We start from the raw sequence: 18,866 nt of genomic DNA, 5'->3' as shown, positions 1-18,866 counted from the left end.
TATATATATAATATGAATTGAGGAAAGATGTTCTATGTTATTTAATTAACCTTCTTACAAACAACTACCATACTTATATTAAATCAAGTGAGGCTTTGGGGCTGGGGCTCTTGTCTTTTCACCCTTGGCCTCGCTCTGTCCTAGGCAGACCCCCCACCACACACTGCAATTTTATCCCACTTTTAGCACTATGTCTCTCCTTCCTTTTTTTAAATTTTATTTTATTGAGGAACAAATATCAATGAGACAGTTTCAAAGCTGATTAATAGGATATTTTCAATAATTAATACATTGCACATTGTTATCTTCTTAGTGGTTATGCATAGTAGAAGAAGCAGACAGGATATCCTGTCCAAACACTATTACTACAAATCTTTCATCTCATTGAATTAAGTGAAAGTAGCTGTATATCTATCCTAACTATTCTGTGTATACAAATACAAAATGGTCCTTCCTTTGTATCCCCTTTTTCTGTTTAGTCCTGTCAGAGATGGGTATTCTATTGGCATCTAAATATTACAGGTGCTTGCATTCAGCAAAACAATTCAGCTCAGTCCAGCAGTCCACAATAGTAGTAGGTTATCTGCAGAAGTTGTTGACTAGAGCCTTTTACAGCTCAGCATATTAATAGGGCTTTACTTTATATGCCTCGTTTTTATACTTTTCTGCTAGACAGTTAAGACCAAGATAAAGCAAGACCTATATAACAGGAAATGTACCAATCTACATTCCCACCAGCAATGGAGAAGGGTTCTTTTTTCCCCACAGTCTCTCCAACATTTGTTGTTGGGTGAATGTAGACTGGTGTAACCATTATGGAAATCAGTGTGGAGACTCCTTAGAAAGGTTGGACTGGAAATCCCATTTAAACCAGCTATTCCTCTACTGGGAATTTTCCTGGAGGATCTGAAAACATCATATCATAGGGATATATGTTTGCCTATGTTTATAGCAGCACAATTTGTGATAGCCAAATCTTGGAAACAAACAAGATGCCCATTACCTGAGGAATGCTTGAAAAAAGATGTGGTATTTTTACACAATGTAGTATTACTCAGCTATAAAGAATGATAAAGTCGGAAAAAGAAAAAGAAATGTAACTTTTGTATCTGATAAGGTCAATCAAATCCCCTCAGGATTTATCCTGTAACCCTATACTGCAGTTTGGAGATCCTTTGTCAGTGTCAGCCATGTGGATGAGTCACAGTGATTGCTTGACCAATTTGCTCTCTGTGAAAGCCTGAGAGAATGTTTTCTCTCCATGTGACTCTCCTTAGGCACACTCTACATCATCAGTCACATTCCTCTGTGGCCCCATAATCTCCTTGATCAGAAAATTTGGGGCACAACTGAGTTGCTTCCCTCCTTCTTTCCTCTTTTATTGGTGAGCTCTTCCACTGCATGGATGTTTCGAAGGGCAAGGCAAGCAAGACTGGAGCTCAGAGTCTAGTAGTCAATTAAGATCTATTAACAGTTTCAGGATGATCTTTAGAAAGGGAATAGCTGGGTCAAATGGAATTTCTAGTGGTAGTTTTCTGAGGAATCTCCATACTGATTCCAGAGTGCTGTTAGTCTGCCTTCCCAGCAGTACAGAAGAGTTCCTTTCTCCTGCAGCATCACCAGCATTTATTATTTGATTTCTTGATGCTTTCCTTTCTGGTTTGTATATGTTTATCACATATACCTGTGTTTTTAGCACAATTTATAATAGCTAAATCTTGGAAGCAATCTGTGTTTATTAAAAGATGGAAGGAGAAATAAAATGTATTTGTATGCAATAAAGTACTATTGTACCATAAAGAAAGGTAAACTCGAGTGATTCGTAGGAAAGTTGATATACCTCAAGACCATAATATTGAGTGGGTTAAATCAGATGCACAAGTTTTAATAGGTCATAGTTTCTCTGATTTGAAGAAAGCAAAGTATGAGTGAAGAGCACAAAAAAGTCGGTGATGGCAGGTAAGAAGATATCTTATTTTCCAAAGGGAAGAATATCAAAAGAGAAGGACGGTAGAAGGAAGAATATGCAAAGGGGATGAGAAAAGATTTGAGATATGTTATGTACCTGTGCCAAGCCCCACAAGAAGCGTGATCATTATGTAATGGAAGCACAGGATAGCAAGAGATAAGGGCAAAAAGATAGGAGAGATCCTTACAAAATGTTACAACAAAAGCCAGGAGAAACAGATGCTACAAGACAGCCTTAGCAAATAGGATTGCAACTCAGTTATTTAAATTTTGAACCATCTTGGGGTGAACCCAGGAGAGAACAAGAGGATGGAAGGGGAAGGGAGGGGAGGGAGAGAGAGAAGGGAAGGGGAGGGGAGGGGGGAGGAGGGGAGGAAAAGGTCAATTAATTCTTGTCCTAGGGACCCAGGCAGAAGTGTTACCTTCTGCTCGTTCTGCAGGGTAGAAATGAACACAGTTTGGTGAGGGTGGATGACACTGAATAATTACTTTTTTTCTAGCTATGGAAGCAAGTAGATGAGCTTCTTAGTAAGGTTTGAAACAATGAGGATGCATTGCATTCCTGTGGAGGCTGGTGAGGGGTGCAGTGTCAAGCGCATGGCTGCTGGCTCATGGCAGGGGCTTCTGTGGTAAGCGTGACACTGTTCTGCTCATAAAGATGTGCCTTCCTACTTCTTTTGGTTTCATTCAAAGGCAGAAGGAGGAATGACAACATTCTGTGCCTCTTTGTCTCCTTTCAAATCCTTTCTGCATCTACTCCAGAACCCAGAGTTTCTCAAAAGCATCTAAATGCACCATTTAAATTGACCACAGTTACAGGAAAATAATCCCATTCTCTAGAGCTCATTTTTTCTCCTCTTACCATATTTTTAACATTTTGTTGGCCATGATAACTAAGTTGGGCTGTAATATATATTCTTGTTGATGTTGCTGGGCAACTGTGTGGTAATCCTTTTAATTTCAGCAGAAAAACTTCACCAAAGTCATCCACAATTAACATTATTTTGAGAGCTTTATTGAAACTTTGATAGACTGAGTAAATTCAGAGAAAGTTCAGCTAATTGAAAATGCCTTTAGAGGCTGCTATTAAATGTACTGGTAATGTAACTTTGTATATAACTTTTATTAATTAGTTCTTATAAAAGCTACGATGCTGATTGCAAATATATTCAACTTCTGGAAGCCATCAGTGTTTAAATTAATATAACTGAGTTCATGTGATATATGAAATTGTCTTACAATCACTTAAATTGATTTAGGCTTGTACATAAGATTATGGTAGCTTGAATTTTTAAGAAACAACAACTTTGTTTAATTTTTTTTTAGATAGAGCTTGCAACAGTTTTCACATTTGTATTAACTGCCCATTTATTTTTCACTTGATGTTAGCCAAAAGGCTGAGACACAATTGCCCTTTTCTTCTTAAAATAAATATTTGGTTGCTTTTGAGTCTGCTGATGCATCAACAGCGTTTCTTTTGTGATCAGGAAAAGAAATCCCTGTTACTCCACATTGTAGGGATGCTGTTGTGGCTTTAATAGTGCGCTTGACAAAACTGACAACTTATGAACCTAGATACCAACGATCCCATCGTATGGTAGAGATTGAAACAAAAGTAATCACTTACAACACATGCCTGTGATTTGCTGAATTTTATTTTGTAACTGATTGGCCCATATATCCAATCAGGTTTATCCAATTCAGATTTATTTTCATAAAAAGTTCCATAAGCAACTAAATTTGAAAGGAAGCAATGGAACTTAATGACATTCTGTGCGGGAAATAGACTGGCAGAGCATTCCTTATCCTTCGCCCGGAAGGCTGCCACGTTGCATTGCTTTCTTTGCGTTTCTACAGCAGACGCACCCAGCAGCTGGAATTCCAAGATTAGTTTGTCCAGAATTTGGAAGCCCATTGTGGAGCTACACCATTAGGTTGACCCAGTTTTACACCTTCTGGTAATTACACTGTTCTCCACAACACTACGATTTAACATGAAAGTTATTGTGTGGGTGATTTGGGTCTGCATTTGCCTATTTCCACTGAAATAAATTATTGCAAAAGTAATCTTCACGGCTTTAAATTCTAATCCATTATCACAAAGTATGGAACATCAAGACTATTTTTATCATTTAAATATGTCTCAAACACATTTTTAGTTGAACTGTAGTTTTATATCAGACAACAGTTCATCATCCAAGTACCTCAATTAATTTCTTCCTTTATGTTGCAGATATAAAGCAAATTTTAAATGTTTGTGACCATTCTGAACCTAAGATGACATTTACTATTCTTAATTATGATAAATGTGTTTTTGTCATGAAAGGCAATTAATGATCCACATTAGTCTGTGATCAAGAAATAGGCTTTAGAAACAGTACAATAAATTCATAGTAATAGGTATGTCAAACATCCTGTTAATAGAGTCCACAGGTAACCTGGAAAATTTGAGACTTCTCTGCAGTTCAGTACTTCAATTGTGTTTTAGAATAAGATTTATATAAACCACCTCCTGATACTTTTCTTAACAACTTCATACTGTTTTCTCTAGGGAAAGCACGAAGCCTTAGGAGTGACAGGACTAGGGTTGGAGCTGTATAAACGTAGGCATTGTCACAATGGGTAGCTGCAAGTGTATCTAGTTGCAAAACATTGCTAACTGTTTAGGACACACATATTTCCCCAGGTCCCTCCAAGGGCAATATATAGGCATTGACTTTCTGAGCCTCTCTTGTCAGCTATTGTGTTCATCTTAGTTCTTACTTACAGGGAAAAGAAAAAAAAAGATAAAGATAAAGATAAAAATAAATAAACTAATTTTAGACCAGATATCATGTAAAGATACCTAGCCAAATTGACACTTAAAAGATATTTTGTCTACTTATATATACTATGTGAAAACATTAACCTGATCTTAAGAAGGAAATTTATCACTATCCTTCTTTAGAAGTAATTAATTAGCATAGATAGTCTGATGTTAACCTGTGAATAAACCATTTAAAGGCAACTCCTTGCTGTTACCAAATGAGTAATATAACTATTAAAATAGAACCATTTATTTGTAAATTACATCATACTGTGCATATATACATATTCAAATCCAAAAGATTTTGAATAATATAGCATTATCTTGCATTCCACACACATAACCTAGTGACTACTGAATTACAATTATAATAAGCTGCTTACATGCCTGTTTTCATGTGTTTCTGAACATAAGAGGCTCTTAAAGGAAAATGCAATGTCTTCTTCATTGATGTAGTAGAATGCTTGCACATAAAAGGCACCCAGTACTCTTTCACAGATTAATGACTTCAAAGTTTGGCCTCACATTTTCTTCCCTGTCTTCTTATTTTGAAGAAAAAGATACTTAAGTTTATTATAACACTATACTGTTTCTAGTACCTTTTTTCCCCTGTAGAACTCATAAGTTCTTCTGAAGATTTTATATTCCTCTACCAGGGAAACATACCTACTCACATCCTCCTTTTCATAATTCTTATTTTCAAATGTCCTAACCAACTCCACGATGATTATTCTACCCTTCTTCAAAATTTTCCCCTCTCAGTACATATTTCCCAGTGTCTTAATCAACTCTGTGCTGAATGGTCAAGTCATCTTCAAATAACTTTATTTTTCAATTTTATTTTTATATTTTTGTTTTTTAGCATAGGGTCCACCACAGGGTCTCACTATACAGATCAGACTCATAGTGATCCTCCTGTTTTCAGCCTCCCAAGTGCTGGGATTTCAGATGTGAGCCACCACGCCCAGTATCAGATATCTTTAAATCTGGACTCTGATATAATTCTGATAGACCCAGGAGATCATGAATGACAGAAGCCACAAACATGATTAGTTAAGGGTTACTAGACGCCTCTAGAAAGCCCAATGGTAGCAACTTTAATGTTCTTTGATTATTCATAAACCATTGCAAAGGTCCCAGTTACACAGACATAATTTCTTGAAATGCTTCCAGCAAATATAAATTGGAAACAACACCTTTTATTTTTTCATCCCTGAGTCACAGAGAATAGGGTTGCTTGGTTTTGGGGTCTTTTAATGAGGAATAACCATTCAAAGTAGTCATTCTCCCAATCAGAAAAAGCAGGCAGAGACAGGGAGAACCAGTCGTTCCCTACCTGACAGTGGAATGGCATCTATCCCCTTTTCTTGACAGATGAGAATGATTCTTGAACTTCTTCAGTCCATTTTACTCAAGAGAAATGTGCTTAGAATACTTATTCAACATTAGAGTCCACAAAAGGTGATTAGGCAAAGTTCATGACTGGTCCATTAAAATGCACAAATGTTCTATTAAAGAAAAGAAACCCCAAATGAGAGCTTTATGCGCATGCATATTCATGAAATCCTGCCCAGTTTTAGATTTCCTCACAAGTAGATAACACTTTCACCTTCAGTTACCTGTTACATAGCAGTTAACACAGTACTTTATACATATTGGTCCAATGTATTCTTCTAAATTTTCCAAGTTAATGCAGAAATAGGTGAATGTATGGATTAGCTGAATCAGCTGCTGCAATTAATCTTTGTTTTGACAGATATTTTATTCCTGCTAATGTGATGATTGTCTTTGCCCTTGATTTTATGTCTGAACACCAATCTCTCTCTCTCTCTCTCTCTCTCTCTCTCTCTCTCTCTCTGGACCAGCTCAGCCGGCATTGGGGTTTGGCATGGCTTATGAGGCTAGGGATCAAACCATAGTCCCTGCACTTGCCTAAGCTTGCCTAAGGAGGTGCTTTAGTCTGCTAAGCTATCTCACCAGCCTCAACTTCCCTTTTGAAGTACTTTCCTAACTTTAACAATACTTGCTTCAAGACCATACATTCTGATGAATGTATAAGTTGCATATACATGTTTGCAAACGTATGATTGCATTATAATTTGGTCTACTAAAGTTTAATACATTCTACTGCAAATTATGAGATTTTGTTCTCTAAGTTAATAATTTTAGATCCCCCAAAATTTTATTAATAAGTGAAAAAAAATAATAAGCTATGTACCAGGACAGTGTTGACTAAATATATTAGAGTAAATTGAGTTAAAACATTCATCCTTGAAAATGGTTTTATGCATCATAATAACTGGTAATGTATAATTCAAGCAGTTGTGCAATTATATAATGGTGTAGATTATGCTGTGTGTGTGTGTGTGTGTGTGTGTGTGTGTGTGTGTGTGTGTGTGTGTGTATGGCTGGCATGGCATGTGAAGCCAGAGATCAAAACCGCAGTCCCTGCAGTTGCCTAACCTTGCCTAAGCAGGCACTTTAGACTGCTGAGCTATCTCACTGGCCCGATTATACTATTTTATTACATCTGATTATCAATTTAAAACTAAAAGAAATAGTCAATCAGTGAAATTTTCCCAATTGTCCTTACCCCAATATTTTACTTAATATTTTCACTAAATTGAAAGCTGTAATATGTGGTAATAGGGTGAACTCAGCCAATTAGGGCAGGAGCTTGACTCTAACTTGGACCTAAAGATGTGTGTAATAAGAGCTTCTTATGCTTGTATCATCATTTCCTTTTACTCCTAAGTAGTGTGTTATTAAGTCAATCAACTTAGCAAGTCAATTAACTGTAAATAGTGTACTGGGATGCTGTAGGGAACGGGAATATAACAGCAATGTCATCTAATTCAAGCAAGATGATTAGCACCCACAAAAGAACAGACACTACGCTTGATCTTAGCCAAAAGGCCAAGAAGTGACAGCACCCATAAACGAAGCAGATATGTTGACACTTATTCCAAAAAATCCTGTGCCTGTATTCACATTAAAAATGTCAAAAATATTTGAAGAGATTATGTCACAGTGAAAAAGGATAAATTATTCCTTCCTTTTCTCTTTCATTTGTTTGCCTATTAATTTTTTCTTCATTTATTATCTAGCGGGAGAGTAATAGGCCTCAAAAATAAGAGAAGTAATTCAGAAGCCATTTCCCACACAGAGCCTACTGTCTCTTATAGGCCGGAGGAATGCTCAGTAGGGAGAGACCAGCACGAAAGCTTTGTGGAGATGGTGAGACTTGAAAGTGAGAGAGCTGCGATTGGTGGAACACGAGGGAAGCACCACTGGAGGCATGGAATCCAGCGCGTGTCACCTTAGGAGCACTAGGTCCTCCGAAGCTTCCTTCACATCTTTGATATTTAATGCTGAGCATACATTTAGCAAATGTCTAACAAATGTGTGTTCAGCTAACTTAACAACATGTTTTAAGACATCGAAGCGACAGGTCTGCATAGTTTTCATTTTGATTCAGAAGAAGGAGAAATAGTAAGGTCTGTGGAAGCGCTGGGCTGGCTTCAGCCTGAGAGAAGAAGGCAAGGCTAGCTGGAGGACTAGCCCTGCACTGGATCAGAAGTGGTGGAGTAAGCACGGTGGTCAATGAAGATGGCTGAGACGCTCAAGGGTAGATCCGTCTGACCAATTATCATGGACACCCGGACAAGATCCAAAACAGGGAAATAAAGGGGTTACTACTGAAGAAATAGTAACTGTCCTAATCCATTTTCTGACTAAGGATTGAGTTTCAGGGTGAGACCAGGAATGAATTTTGAACTGAACATACTTGTTTGGAAATGAAGGTCTTTACATGAATAATGAAATTGAAGATTAAATAGAAAGACCAACAGGAAACAAAGTTTGGACCATATGTATTTATGATAGATGGTGCAAACCTGTGTCTGCTACCGGACATGGGCATTTATGTTTGAGCACATTATATAAACAATATGGTTAATGTTTAAATTTTAAGATCACAGGAAAGTCATATTGCAATTAATTCCAGTCAAGATACTCCCTCTTATGTTAAATATACCCACCTAAATGTTTCTGACACTTTCTGAAGCAGCTGTGGAAGTTCTCTTTTGCAAGTGTCTTTAATTAGAACATGTGGCTGCCTCGATGTAGATGCCTGAATCTATTCAAAACATTTACCTTTCAGGATCATTTTGACTTTGTGGAGCAATAACAATTCCGTAGTGCCAGACCCAGTGAATAAACTGGGTGAGGATGCAATATAATGTTTTTATTTGGCTGAAATTGCCATACCGGAAGCAATATGTGACGTGGTACATTGTCATGATGAAAGATGACACCTGCTGCCCATTTTCCAGGCTACTTTCTGCACACAGGATTTCTTTAATACTCTAAGAAGCATTACAATAATCAGAATTCACTGTAGTTTTCCTTAGTTAAAAACTCAGCTTGTGTAGTTCCATCAAAGTCAAAAAACACCACCAGAGAGGGGCTGGGGAGATTGCTCAGAATAAGTACCTGCCTGGCAAGTTCAGGGTCCTGAGTTCAGTCCCTGGTACCACACACAAAAAAGAAAAAAATAAAAGGGAGATAGCTCAGTGGTTAAGTGCCTGCCTGTCAAGCGCAAGGTCCTGAGTTCAATCCCCAGTACCAAAAATTTCTCACAAGCAGACGGTCTCTAAACTTTGGCCTCAGGATAATAACCATAGACACAAGTTTCATCTTGCAGAAAGACACTCCTAAAAATTACAGCATCCACAGGATCTCAGTCCTGCCACTCCGATATTTACAAAAGCTCACGTTAGCGCACTGCCTGCGATCCACAGCGTGCTGCGCAGTTGAGGACGCGCAACTGTCACTACTCACAGCTGACTTGTACCACCAACAAGCTGTATCTTTTCACGTACTGTGCTAAGGCTGGACTTTTCATACCGATGATCCCGAGCTGTCTGTGGGATGGCACTTGGCAGCAGCATGCGCCTATTTTGCTGACTGTCATCACGTTTCGTATCTGGGACCTTACGTGGGCCATCGGTACCATGGAATATCTTCTGAGAAATTCCTTCTACCTTACAGTCTGAGTAAAGGTAGGCTTCAAATAAAAGAGCTACAAAGCCATGGACCCCAAGTTTGCAGAGCCGAGGAACTTTACGAGTACAAAGCACTTTCATTCATCATAAGGATAAAAATGAAGCTTCCTTTTAAAGATGATGTTGGCCTTGTTACTTCGCTATTTATAGCCAGTGCTCAGAAATTGGCAATGAGAAGTGGGAAATTATTCATAGAAATACAGATATGACAGAGGCTATACAGGGCCGCCAGATTAGCTCTCCTTGTCAAAAGTTGGCTTTAAACAAGCAGATCAGCTAAATATTACTGAACCTACTTTTCCAAGTTTATTGCTGATCCAAAGCACTCAGGGATACTCTTGATGATACCAGGTTTGTTGCCACATGACATGCTGAGTATGCACGGTGTCCCTACACTAATGGCTCACTGTCAGCTCTGATGGCTCTGGCTATTGCTCTGTGCCCATCAAGTTGTTATAACTGTATTAATATGGTTGGCCTTTATGTGAGTTCAGAACCTAACTTAGCAATAAATAAAGGCCTAGATCAACACATAAGAGCGGAATAAATATTGGTGCTAGTTTCCACTCACTTTGTGTCCTCACTGACCAACTACTTCTCCTCCAAGGAGAACACTTGTGGTACACATTTCATTAAGGTTAAAGAAACCAATTAAAATTAAGGCTCTATTTTAAAAAGGTCTGATTGTAGCCTCTAACTTTTTCTTGTAGCAGGAAACCCATAGGCTAATGGCTGTCATTCCCTGTTTCTCTGATAAGTAGTGGTAGGCTTTAGCCCTTGCTAGGAGGCAGGAAAGCTGAAGAGATTAGAGAACAGATTAGACAACTCTTGGTTCTCCATCAAGAATTTGTCCCATCCATCTTTAACGTTCTAGTTTCAGAATAGTTACTGTATACTTTATTGCCTTGGTAATTGAATTACTGTTTTTCCTCCTTGAAACCCATTGCAGTCATGTGAATTTACCTGGGGATTGATCTTGACCTTGTGCTAGTATTCTCTGGCTCAAGTAGAAGAAATTGGGCCCCAGTGACTGTTCCATCCTTGCCACACTGATACTATTGATCATAGACTTAAATGTGACCTTTTTGCCCTCTCCAGGGTCTGCTATTGCACTCATTTCAATTCTCAAATAACTAAAACCCAATCCTGCCTCTGTGAGGTGGTTCATCCACCCCTGTCTGACCTTTCCTGACTCCTCTATGTAGCATGTGCTTCTGTGTGCCTTAATTCTGCAGGAACTCAGAAGAAGATCCAAGTCTTTGGAGTCAACTGGAATGAATTTTATTTTAATGTTGGGTGTCTTTCTATGTGTCTTATCTGATGTTTCTTCATTGTTTTGAAAACTAAATAATGACTATTAATGTTATCAATAGTTTTGGAGCTAACATGAAAGGAGCTAACATGGATGTGCCAGATGAATACAGACAGTTCCTGTGCTCAATCTCTTTCTGAGTTAAAGTCTCCCCACATTCCTCCTTCCCATATATCTCACTCTTTCATGCCTTTTTCCTTTCCTTCCCTTCAACAAAAGTAACAGAGTCAGGGCCTGTGCTACCTTGTGAAGAAAGAATTCTTAAGATACAAATCAGTGGCTTTACTCTGTGGAGGTCATAAAAAAGAGCACTAGTAAAACCCAGTGTTCTCTCACCATCAGCCACATAGGCCTTCTCTCTGAAAGAAAAGGAATAGAATAAGTCTTTATGAACTAATACTGTAGTCTGCCACTGAGCATACCTCCAAAGAAACTTTGATTATTCGTATGTTGTATGTGAGTTTTGCATAATGGAGCTGCTCTTTTCTCATTCTGAGCAAACATCCTTCCAGATTATGTATCGTCTAAGCATTATGACTATATATTTTCTGCTATTTACCTTGTAACCTTTACTGAATAGATAATTTTGGCCAATGAATATGCTTCACTATGCTTCTTAGGAGAGTAAAACTCTCTCTATTGGCTACAAAGATTACTATTTCTGAGAGTAAAATCCTACACCATGTGGCAGTAACAGTGAACCAAGTACCCAACTGACTGTCACCCAAATCCATTTATTGCAAAATGTCAACATAGCAGTTAAACCTTAGTACAGAAGTTTGGGTTTAGAAAAACAACTCTTCATTCACATCTTTTGTCTTAAAAGAAAAGCACAATGACACGCATGCCATATGTCCACCACTACTGCGCTATAGCATCTGTAAAAGACGAACAATATATTCATGAATGTCAAATTATCTTTCAAATATTTTGTATTCCTCTTTGGGTAAGTGATGCCTAGCCTTTCAGTTTGTTTTCTCCTTCAGCGTCCTTCCTGAATGGGTGAACTTCCCAAGCGCTCCTGGCTCTGTCTTCACTTCCATTTCCTAGGGAGTGGGCAAACATTATGTAATTAACAGACGTCACTGATGTCCTAATTTCCCTTACAGGGAAATGCTTTTAATTCTTTGGAGGAAAGATTGGTCTTCAGGAAAAGATTGGGGTGACTATCTGCAATTAATATCATACCTTCCATTTAAGATTACAGGGTGAGGGAAAGGAAGACTGACTCATTTAGGAGGTTCGTAACGGCTAGATATGATGGTGCTAAATTACAAGAATTTTCCCAAGAGCCTTAACAGAAGTCAGGACTGTATGTGGCTCCCACTGCAGTCTGGTAAAGTAGGTGGACCAAAAATTATACCAATTTACAGATGAGACAACTGCGGTTTCCCAGATGTGAGGTGGTTTTCTCAAGATCTCATGGTAGCATATCACATAAAGACCTCAAGAATACTTTTCCTGTGTTTAAACGTGTAGGGGCTACTTTACATAGAAAGCCTTTTTCAGCTGAACTATGCACACCTGTGCGCTTGCACACAGACGTTTGGTTTCATGTGATTGGATTATCTAGCTAAAGTAGTCTTTACAAGACAACCATCAAATAAAGTGCATTTGATTTATCCTCCCCAGAATTAGTTTATTTATTTATAAACTGAAAAATTAGCTTAGTTGAAACTATATGTCCAGGAGAAATATCCAAACTACAAAGATGAAAATATAGTGATTACCCTTATACTAAGTCAGACTCCAGGCCTATGCAATTGCTCTAGTTGAGAGAAGAATCACTAAAAGATGGTTTTATGGTAGTATTCAGACAGAACCCAAGAAACACTCTTGGTTCTCATGTCTGGAGAGAGAAGCGGGAGTCAGTGCCTTCACCTGAGTTGTATGGGAAGCTGAGGGAGAAGGGCAGCTGGGATTACTGGCTTTCATCAAAACAACTGTATCCAAGACTTGTATTTATAAAAATCAATTCAATTTTTATGAATAAAATAATCTAGTTTATATATTGCCCGAAGCTAAAAAGAGGTATGAATCAAAACTGAGGAAATTAGTGACAAATAGGCCCCTCAGTATAAGCAATTTCTAGGAAATGAATTCCCCCAAGTGGCTAATTGCTACAGTGAGAGACAGGTGAGGACTTCTTCAGACTTTCAGTTTCTGATCGGAAGCCTCCCTCATGTCCTCCTTGGCCACGGCCTCTAAAGCCTCTATTACCTTGACCTTGACAGTCACCAAAGATGCCTCAGCCTTCACCATGACTACCATGACCTACACAGCTACCAAAGTCCCCTCAGCCACCAAAGCCAACTTTATGGGGACTGAAACCTACCTTGAGGGTGAGCACTAATTTATGTGGCTGTGAGAGTCTGTGGTGTCCCTGAGTCCACAAGTCTGGTGCTTCCATTTTGGTGAAAACCTTGGTCATCACCAAGGAAAAAAAGAGGAAACCAGTCAGGGAAGAATGAGTTGGTGGAACCTCACTAGCACAAGAGTGTCTTCATTTATCATGGAGAGGAAAATGCACTGGTCCCAAGCATCTGGTCCCTGCAAGGTATTTATAGCAATAAGAGTCTGCATTTCAGAAGAGAAGTCAAAACTAAGTATAGAGCCTGGAACATTTCTGCTCCAAACTGTCTGCAGCAATCATCAGTGGTGAAGGCCAGATCCATGCTGAGTCTAGGGGACAATGTTCTCTACCTAAGGACAGCCTCTTGTGCCACAGTCTCCCATGTCTCTGACATTATAGGCCTGGATGGTCTGGTCTATGCAGCTGAGTTCTGCCACCACTCTGGCCTTGATCGTTCCAGCTTGTCCAAGGAGAGAACCAACTTTATCCCTGTGTCTCAGGGTGTCTGACATTCACATAAATAACACATGCCCATCGCAATGGTGGATGTCATCTTTGTTGACATGGCCCAACCAGATCAAACCTGGATGGTGACCTTGAATGTCCACACTTCTTTGTAACAGGAACACTTTGTGATTTGCCTAAGGCCAACTGCACTGATTCCTCAGTCTCAGCTGAAGCTGTGTTTGCTTTTGAAGTAAAGCAAGAGTACATTGAAGCCCTATCAAAGCTGACCCAAAAGCCATAGAAGAGAACTTCACTGTGGCCATGGGTGTGTATGTGCCACCTCCCTCGGTGAAGAGCTAAAGCTCAGTGCTATCTGGTTTCCCAGAGAAATGTGCTGCTACTGTCACATATGTAATTTTTCCATTAACAGCCTCATCCATTAAAAAAGAAAAAGAATTTCAATGTCTGATGTGTTCTCTCCAATGGTTTTGAGTGACTTTGTAGAATCCAAGTATCTGAATTATATTATTTATTTTTTAAAGAGAACAAAAAGTTTAAAAAGTCAGAAATGATATAGAATTTCATTGAGCAAAATGAAATTCAGCAAGAGTTATTATGTTGCATATTGTTGTCTTCAAATTAGTTGCTTGGATTGCCAGATATAAGCATGTAAAAATGATCAAAAAAGTAATAAAAAATTAAAAAGGAGAGAGAGAAAAAATCATGCATTAATTCCTCCTTTCAATAGACCAGCAGAAATCAACAGTACAGTTATCCAAGTTGTCTAGTTTGTACACATATGTATTTCTTTTTCCCTTCTTTTCTCTCATTGCTCCTTTCCCTCATCTCAATTGTTCCTTTCCTTTGAACAGTTTCTTTCCCTTTCACAGTGTCTATTGTACTACTCAGATTTTGTTTACCCTTTCAGGTTCTTATACTAGCGAGCCAAGTATCTGAATATTGATTCTCTAGTTCAGTGAGAGAGACGAGTGCTCAAACTGCAACCCAGATCCTGCTTATTTATCACAAAGTACCCAAACTGCAATTAAACCTAAATAATGGGATTGTAGTTTAGGAAAAAAAAAAAAAAAACCTCATACATTAACATTTTTTGTCTAAAAAGAAAATCACAGGCATACCATGGGTTCATCACCACTGCTGGGCCTTTCTGATAGAGGTGAGTAAAGACCATACTTGCAGAATTTCAAGTACATAGAGTAGCCAAATTCATCCAGATAGAAGAAAGCGTGATGGTTACTATGGGATGGGGAAGGCAAGAACCAGGAATTCATGTGCAAGGGCGTGGCACTGTAGTTTGAGCTGTGGAAAGTCTTCCTGAGGTGAAGGGGGGTGATGTATGCACAAGGACGTGGCCGTTCTCGATGCTATTGAACTGACTGCAATGGTAAATTTTAGGTGATGCATTGTTGCTATAATTCAAAAACAATTTCTAATGCAGGTGAGGTCTACTTTTTAAAAATATTGATGCCTTTGCTTTCTTACTAAGTCTTAATAAATAAAACAGATGTAGCTCCACTTTAAAGTATCATAACTCATGCTCCATTATGAATTAATCTTGCACAAGAGTTTATCATCTTTTTATGACATGGCAAAATTAATCATCTTCCTAAAAGGATTGATAAAGCTTCATTTCAGATTTATCAAGAGAAAATCGATTTCTCGTATGTACATATTCTTCTCAAATTAATAGGAGTAGTAGAGTCGCTCAGTCCTCATATTAGTGATGGCTCTTTTGATTGCTTCTCTAGCCTAGATTGATCCAATTTTACTTTGTCTTTGGAATAACAATGTGTAGTGATACTCATGCTCTTTTCAGGATAGGGTGTGGGCCAATGTGGGGAAGAGCCTGAACTGCGTTATTGCTATGGTAGATAAACTGATTGAGAGAGACGGCGGCAGCGAAGGCAGCAGCGGCGACAAAGACGGGGAGAAGGACCTTTCACTGGCAGACTCCACTGCATCTCACCCAAGGGGTAAGGAACCATTTTTCCCCAATCATCAACTGAATAAACAAAATGAGAAAATCATGCTAAAATGGTAAAGAAGAAGAGCCAGCAGTAGTGCCTCTGAGGAAAGGGCTGAAAGCAGGCTTTTCCATGCTCTGGTTTGAATGATGGAAGGCTGCTTATCAAATTGCATCTTGGTTGTGTTTTCAGAGTTGTTTGCAATGCTCTTTTTTTTTTTTTTTTTTTTTTTTTTTTTTTTCTTTTTTTTTTTTTTTTTTTTTTTTTTTTTCCTTTTACCACAGGAAAGCTTTCTTGAAAGAAGAGCAGAATTTTCTTTTAAAGGGTCTGACAGAGTTTAATTCACTTTTACACATTCTCCCAAATTTTTATTATTAGGACCAGGGAGATGGCTCAGTGGTATAAGCACTTCCCCAGCAAGGGCAAGGGCCTGAGTTCAATCCCTGGTTCCACCAAATTTTTATTAGACAAGCACGCATCTATTGTTAACTCTGATTTCTAGAGAGCTGTTAGGATTCAGTGTCTCTCCTGGTTCCTGAACAGAACGCAATGTTACAGAATATTTCTTGCCTTATTTCTAGTAGGAATTTTTTTAAGTTATCCTCAAAACATATAAGTGACCTTGTTTCTGAGGATTGTGCGTTATTCCAAAAACATATCGTAACACTAGGTTTCCTTGGGTGCGAGTGCATACACATACTTGTGTAGGTGTGTGAAGATAGGTGCTTGCCTGTGGAGAAAAGAATGGATACAGAGATATCCTCAAACCTATGTCTTATTAACTTATTATTAGCAGGTTGACTAATTTATCACACAAGTGATAAAATTTTAATTCTACATGTCCCCATAAATAACTTATTTATTTTATTAGTTGACATAGAATCAAGGTTACTTTTCTGTATGTAATAGAAACAGCTGTTAGAGTGGACATAACATTTTGGTGAGGTATCTGGTGTTTGGAGGGATTAATCGGTAGTTCTCTACCTTCTTCTAAGGTCTATTCTTTCAAGAAAATGAGGCGTAAAAATTATGGACATTTATAAAATTAACTTTGTGTCTTCAATTAACTTTGTGTTGAACTTTTCATGTTGCAGCACTTATACTTTCTCAATAGATTGACTTCTGCAAATATTTTTAATCAGTATCTGGAAATTTTATTGTTTTAAATAAATTGGAACATTGTCTCTTACATTGTGATACATTTCTAAATCCCAAAGAATAAATTGAACTAGCTTTTCTTTTTTCACGGCTCTACTTAACTTCTATATTTTGCCTATAATTTGTGTTTGTCCAGTCGGTGCTTATGTAGCACCTTAAACAGGAGGTCTTCTTCTGTGACTTTGTTTATCCATTTTCTCTTATTTCTCTCTATCCTGAAGCTATTTCTCTTTTCCATGTTGTAGATTTTAACAATACAAAATTTCACTGAGTGAAGTAATAGGAATTCAACACTGGTTATTGTATTGCATGATGCTATCTTCAAAAGAATTGCTCAGGTTACCAGATATAAGCGTGCAAGATTTGTTTAAAGAACAAAAAAAGAAATATAACAAAAAAGTATAAGAAATTCCAAAGAACAAGAAGAAAAAAGAATTTAAAAATTTAAGTGTTAACTGTTCCTTTCAAAAGACCAGCAGAAATCACCTTACAATTATTGAAATTATCCTGCATGTATACATAACATATCTTTCTCCCTTCTTTCATTTGTCCTTTTCCTTATCCCAGTTTTTTCATCCTATTGAATAAAATATTTCTTTTCACAGTATCTATTGTACCTTTTAAACTTTAATTACTCTTTTGAGTATGTTAATTTAATAATACTATTTATATTTGTAGTTTTGAATGACTTTTGCATGTTTTAAATCCAAGATACTCAGCGGACTGAAGTGCCTGCTTAGGTAGAGCCCAGGGGCAGGGGTTTGATCCCCTGTGGGGATAGCGTGCCAGGCTGCCCACCCCCGGAGGGTCACACTGAGACAGTGATTGAGACTGGGCGTGGTGGCAGAGCCTGTAATCCTAGTGCTCTGGAGGCTGAAAACAGGCTAATCACAAGTCCGATCTATGTAGTGAGACCAGGTAGACCGTGTGCTAAAAAATAAGTAAATAAAATAAGTAAAATTTAAAAAAGCAAGGTATTAGAGCCAGCCAGGTAGCTCAACAGACTAAAGCATCCGCTTAGGCAGAGCACAACTCCGGGAGTTTGATCCCTGGTGTGTGCCCTGCTGGCCACACCTCTGGGATGCGCTGAGAAGGCGATTGAGACTAGGCGTGGTGGCACGCACCCATAATCCCAGCCCTTGGGAGGCTGAAAACAGGAGGATCACTAGGAGTCCAATCTGTGTAGTGAGACCCCGTAGACCCTGTACTACCTACATTAGAAATAAATAAATAAAATAAACCAATGTATTAAGATAGATCTTTGTTCACTGTATACATTTCTGGTATCTTGTAAGGGTGAATTCAAAGTGCCCAAAGAAGAAGACTTCCTCTACGATTTGAACATAACTAATAGAGTCGCAGTTGCAGAAATATACATACTTACGTGTGTATGTTTAATGAACACAGATTGCAATTTTATTTTCAGCACCTGTAAACACTTTCATAGGCATCTACTGTGTGCTTGACACATATGCCTTTAATTTCATAATAAATTGAAGATTCACGGATCAAATAAGCAAATATTAAAAACTTAGATTTTGATGCAGCTGTAAAGATTATGCAGTTAAATGGGGTATACCAATGAATGTCCATTTTGTATCTGTGTATTCAAAGTGGTTAGGATAGATATATAGTTGCATTCTCTTAATGAATAAAATGATTTGTTCTAATGGTGTTTATAAATAGTATCACAAATCTGTATCTTGTACAGCAATTAACCACTACGAAGAATATATGCAGTGTATTATTTGTTGAAACTGTACTTCCGATT

At 38.1% G+C, this 18,866-nt stretch overlaps 1 protein-coding gene and 2 pseudogenes across 5 annotated transcripts in view; 2 read left to right on the top strand and 1 right to left on the bottom strand.

Moving 5' to 3' along the window:
- Nucleotides 1-18,866, top strand: part of Inpp4b (inositol polyphosphate-4-phosphatase type II B) — an 872,970-nt gene that overhangs the window by 745,148 nt on the left and 108,956 nt on the right. For all 5 annotated transcript variants that reach the window (XM_023706482.1, XM_004646208.2, XM_012512698.2 and 2 more), the window contains one exon: nt 15,790-15,946. In XM_023706482.1, the coding sequence (XP_023562250.1) occupies nt 15,790-15,946 (157 nt within the window). The remainder of the gene's footprint in view (nt 1-15,789; nt 15,947-18,866) is intronic.
- On the bottom strand, nt 7,535-7,702 carry LOC111814046 (annotated as a pseudogene).
- Nucleotides 13,248-14,253, top strand: LOC111814044 (annotated as a pseudogene).

The sequence above is a fragment of the Octodon degus genome, unplaced genomic scaffold (assembly GCF_000260255.1).
Source record: "Octodon degus isolate 3935 unplaced genomic scaffold, OctDeg1.0 scaffold00260, whole genome shotgun sequence".
NCBI classification, from domain to species: Eukaryota; Metazoa; Chordata; class Mammalia; order Rodentia; family Octodontidae; genus Octodon; species Octodon degus.
Note: the sequence above shows the minus strand (reverse complement) of the source record. Positions and strands in the feature narration are given on the sequence as shown.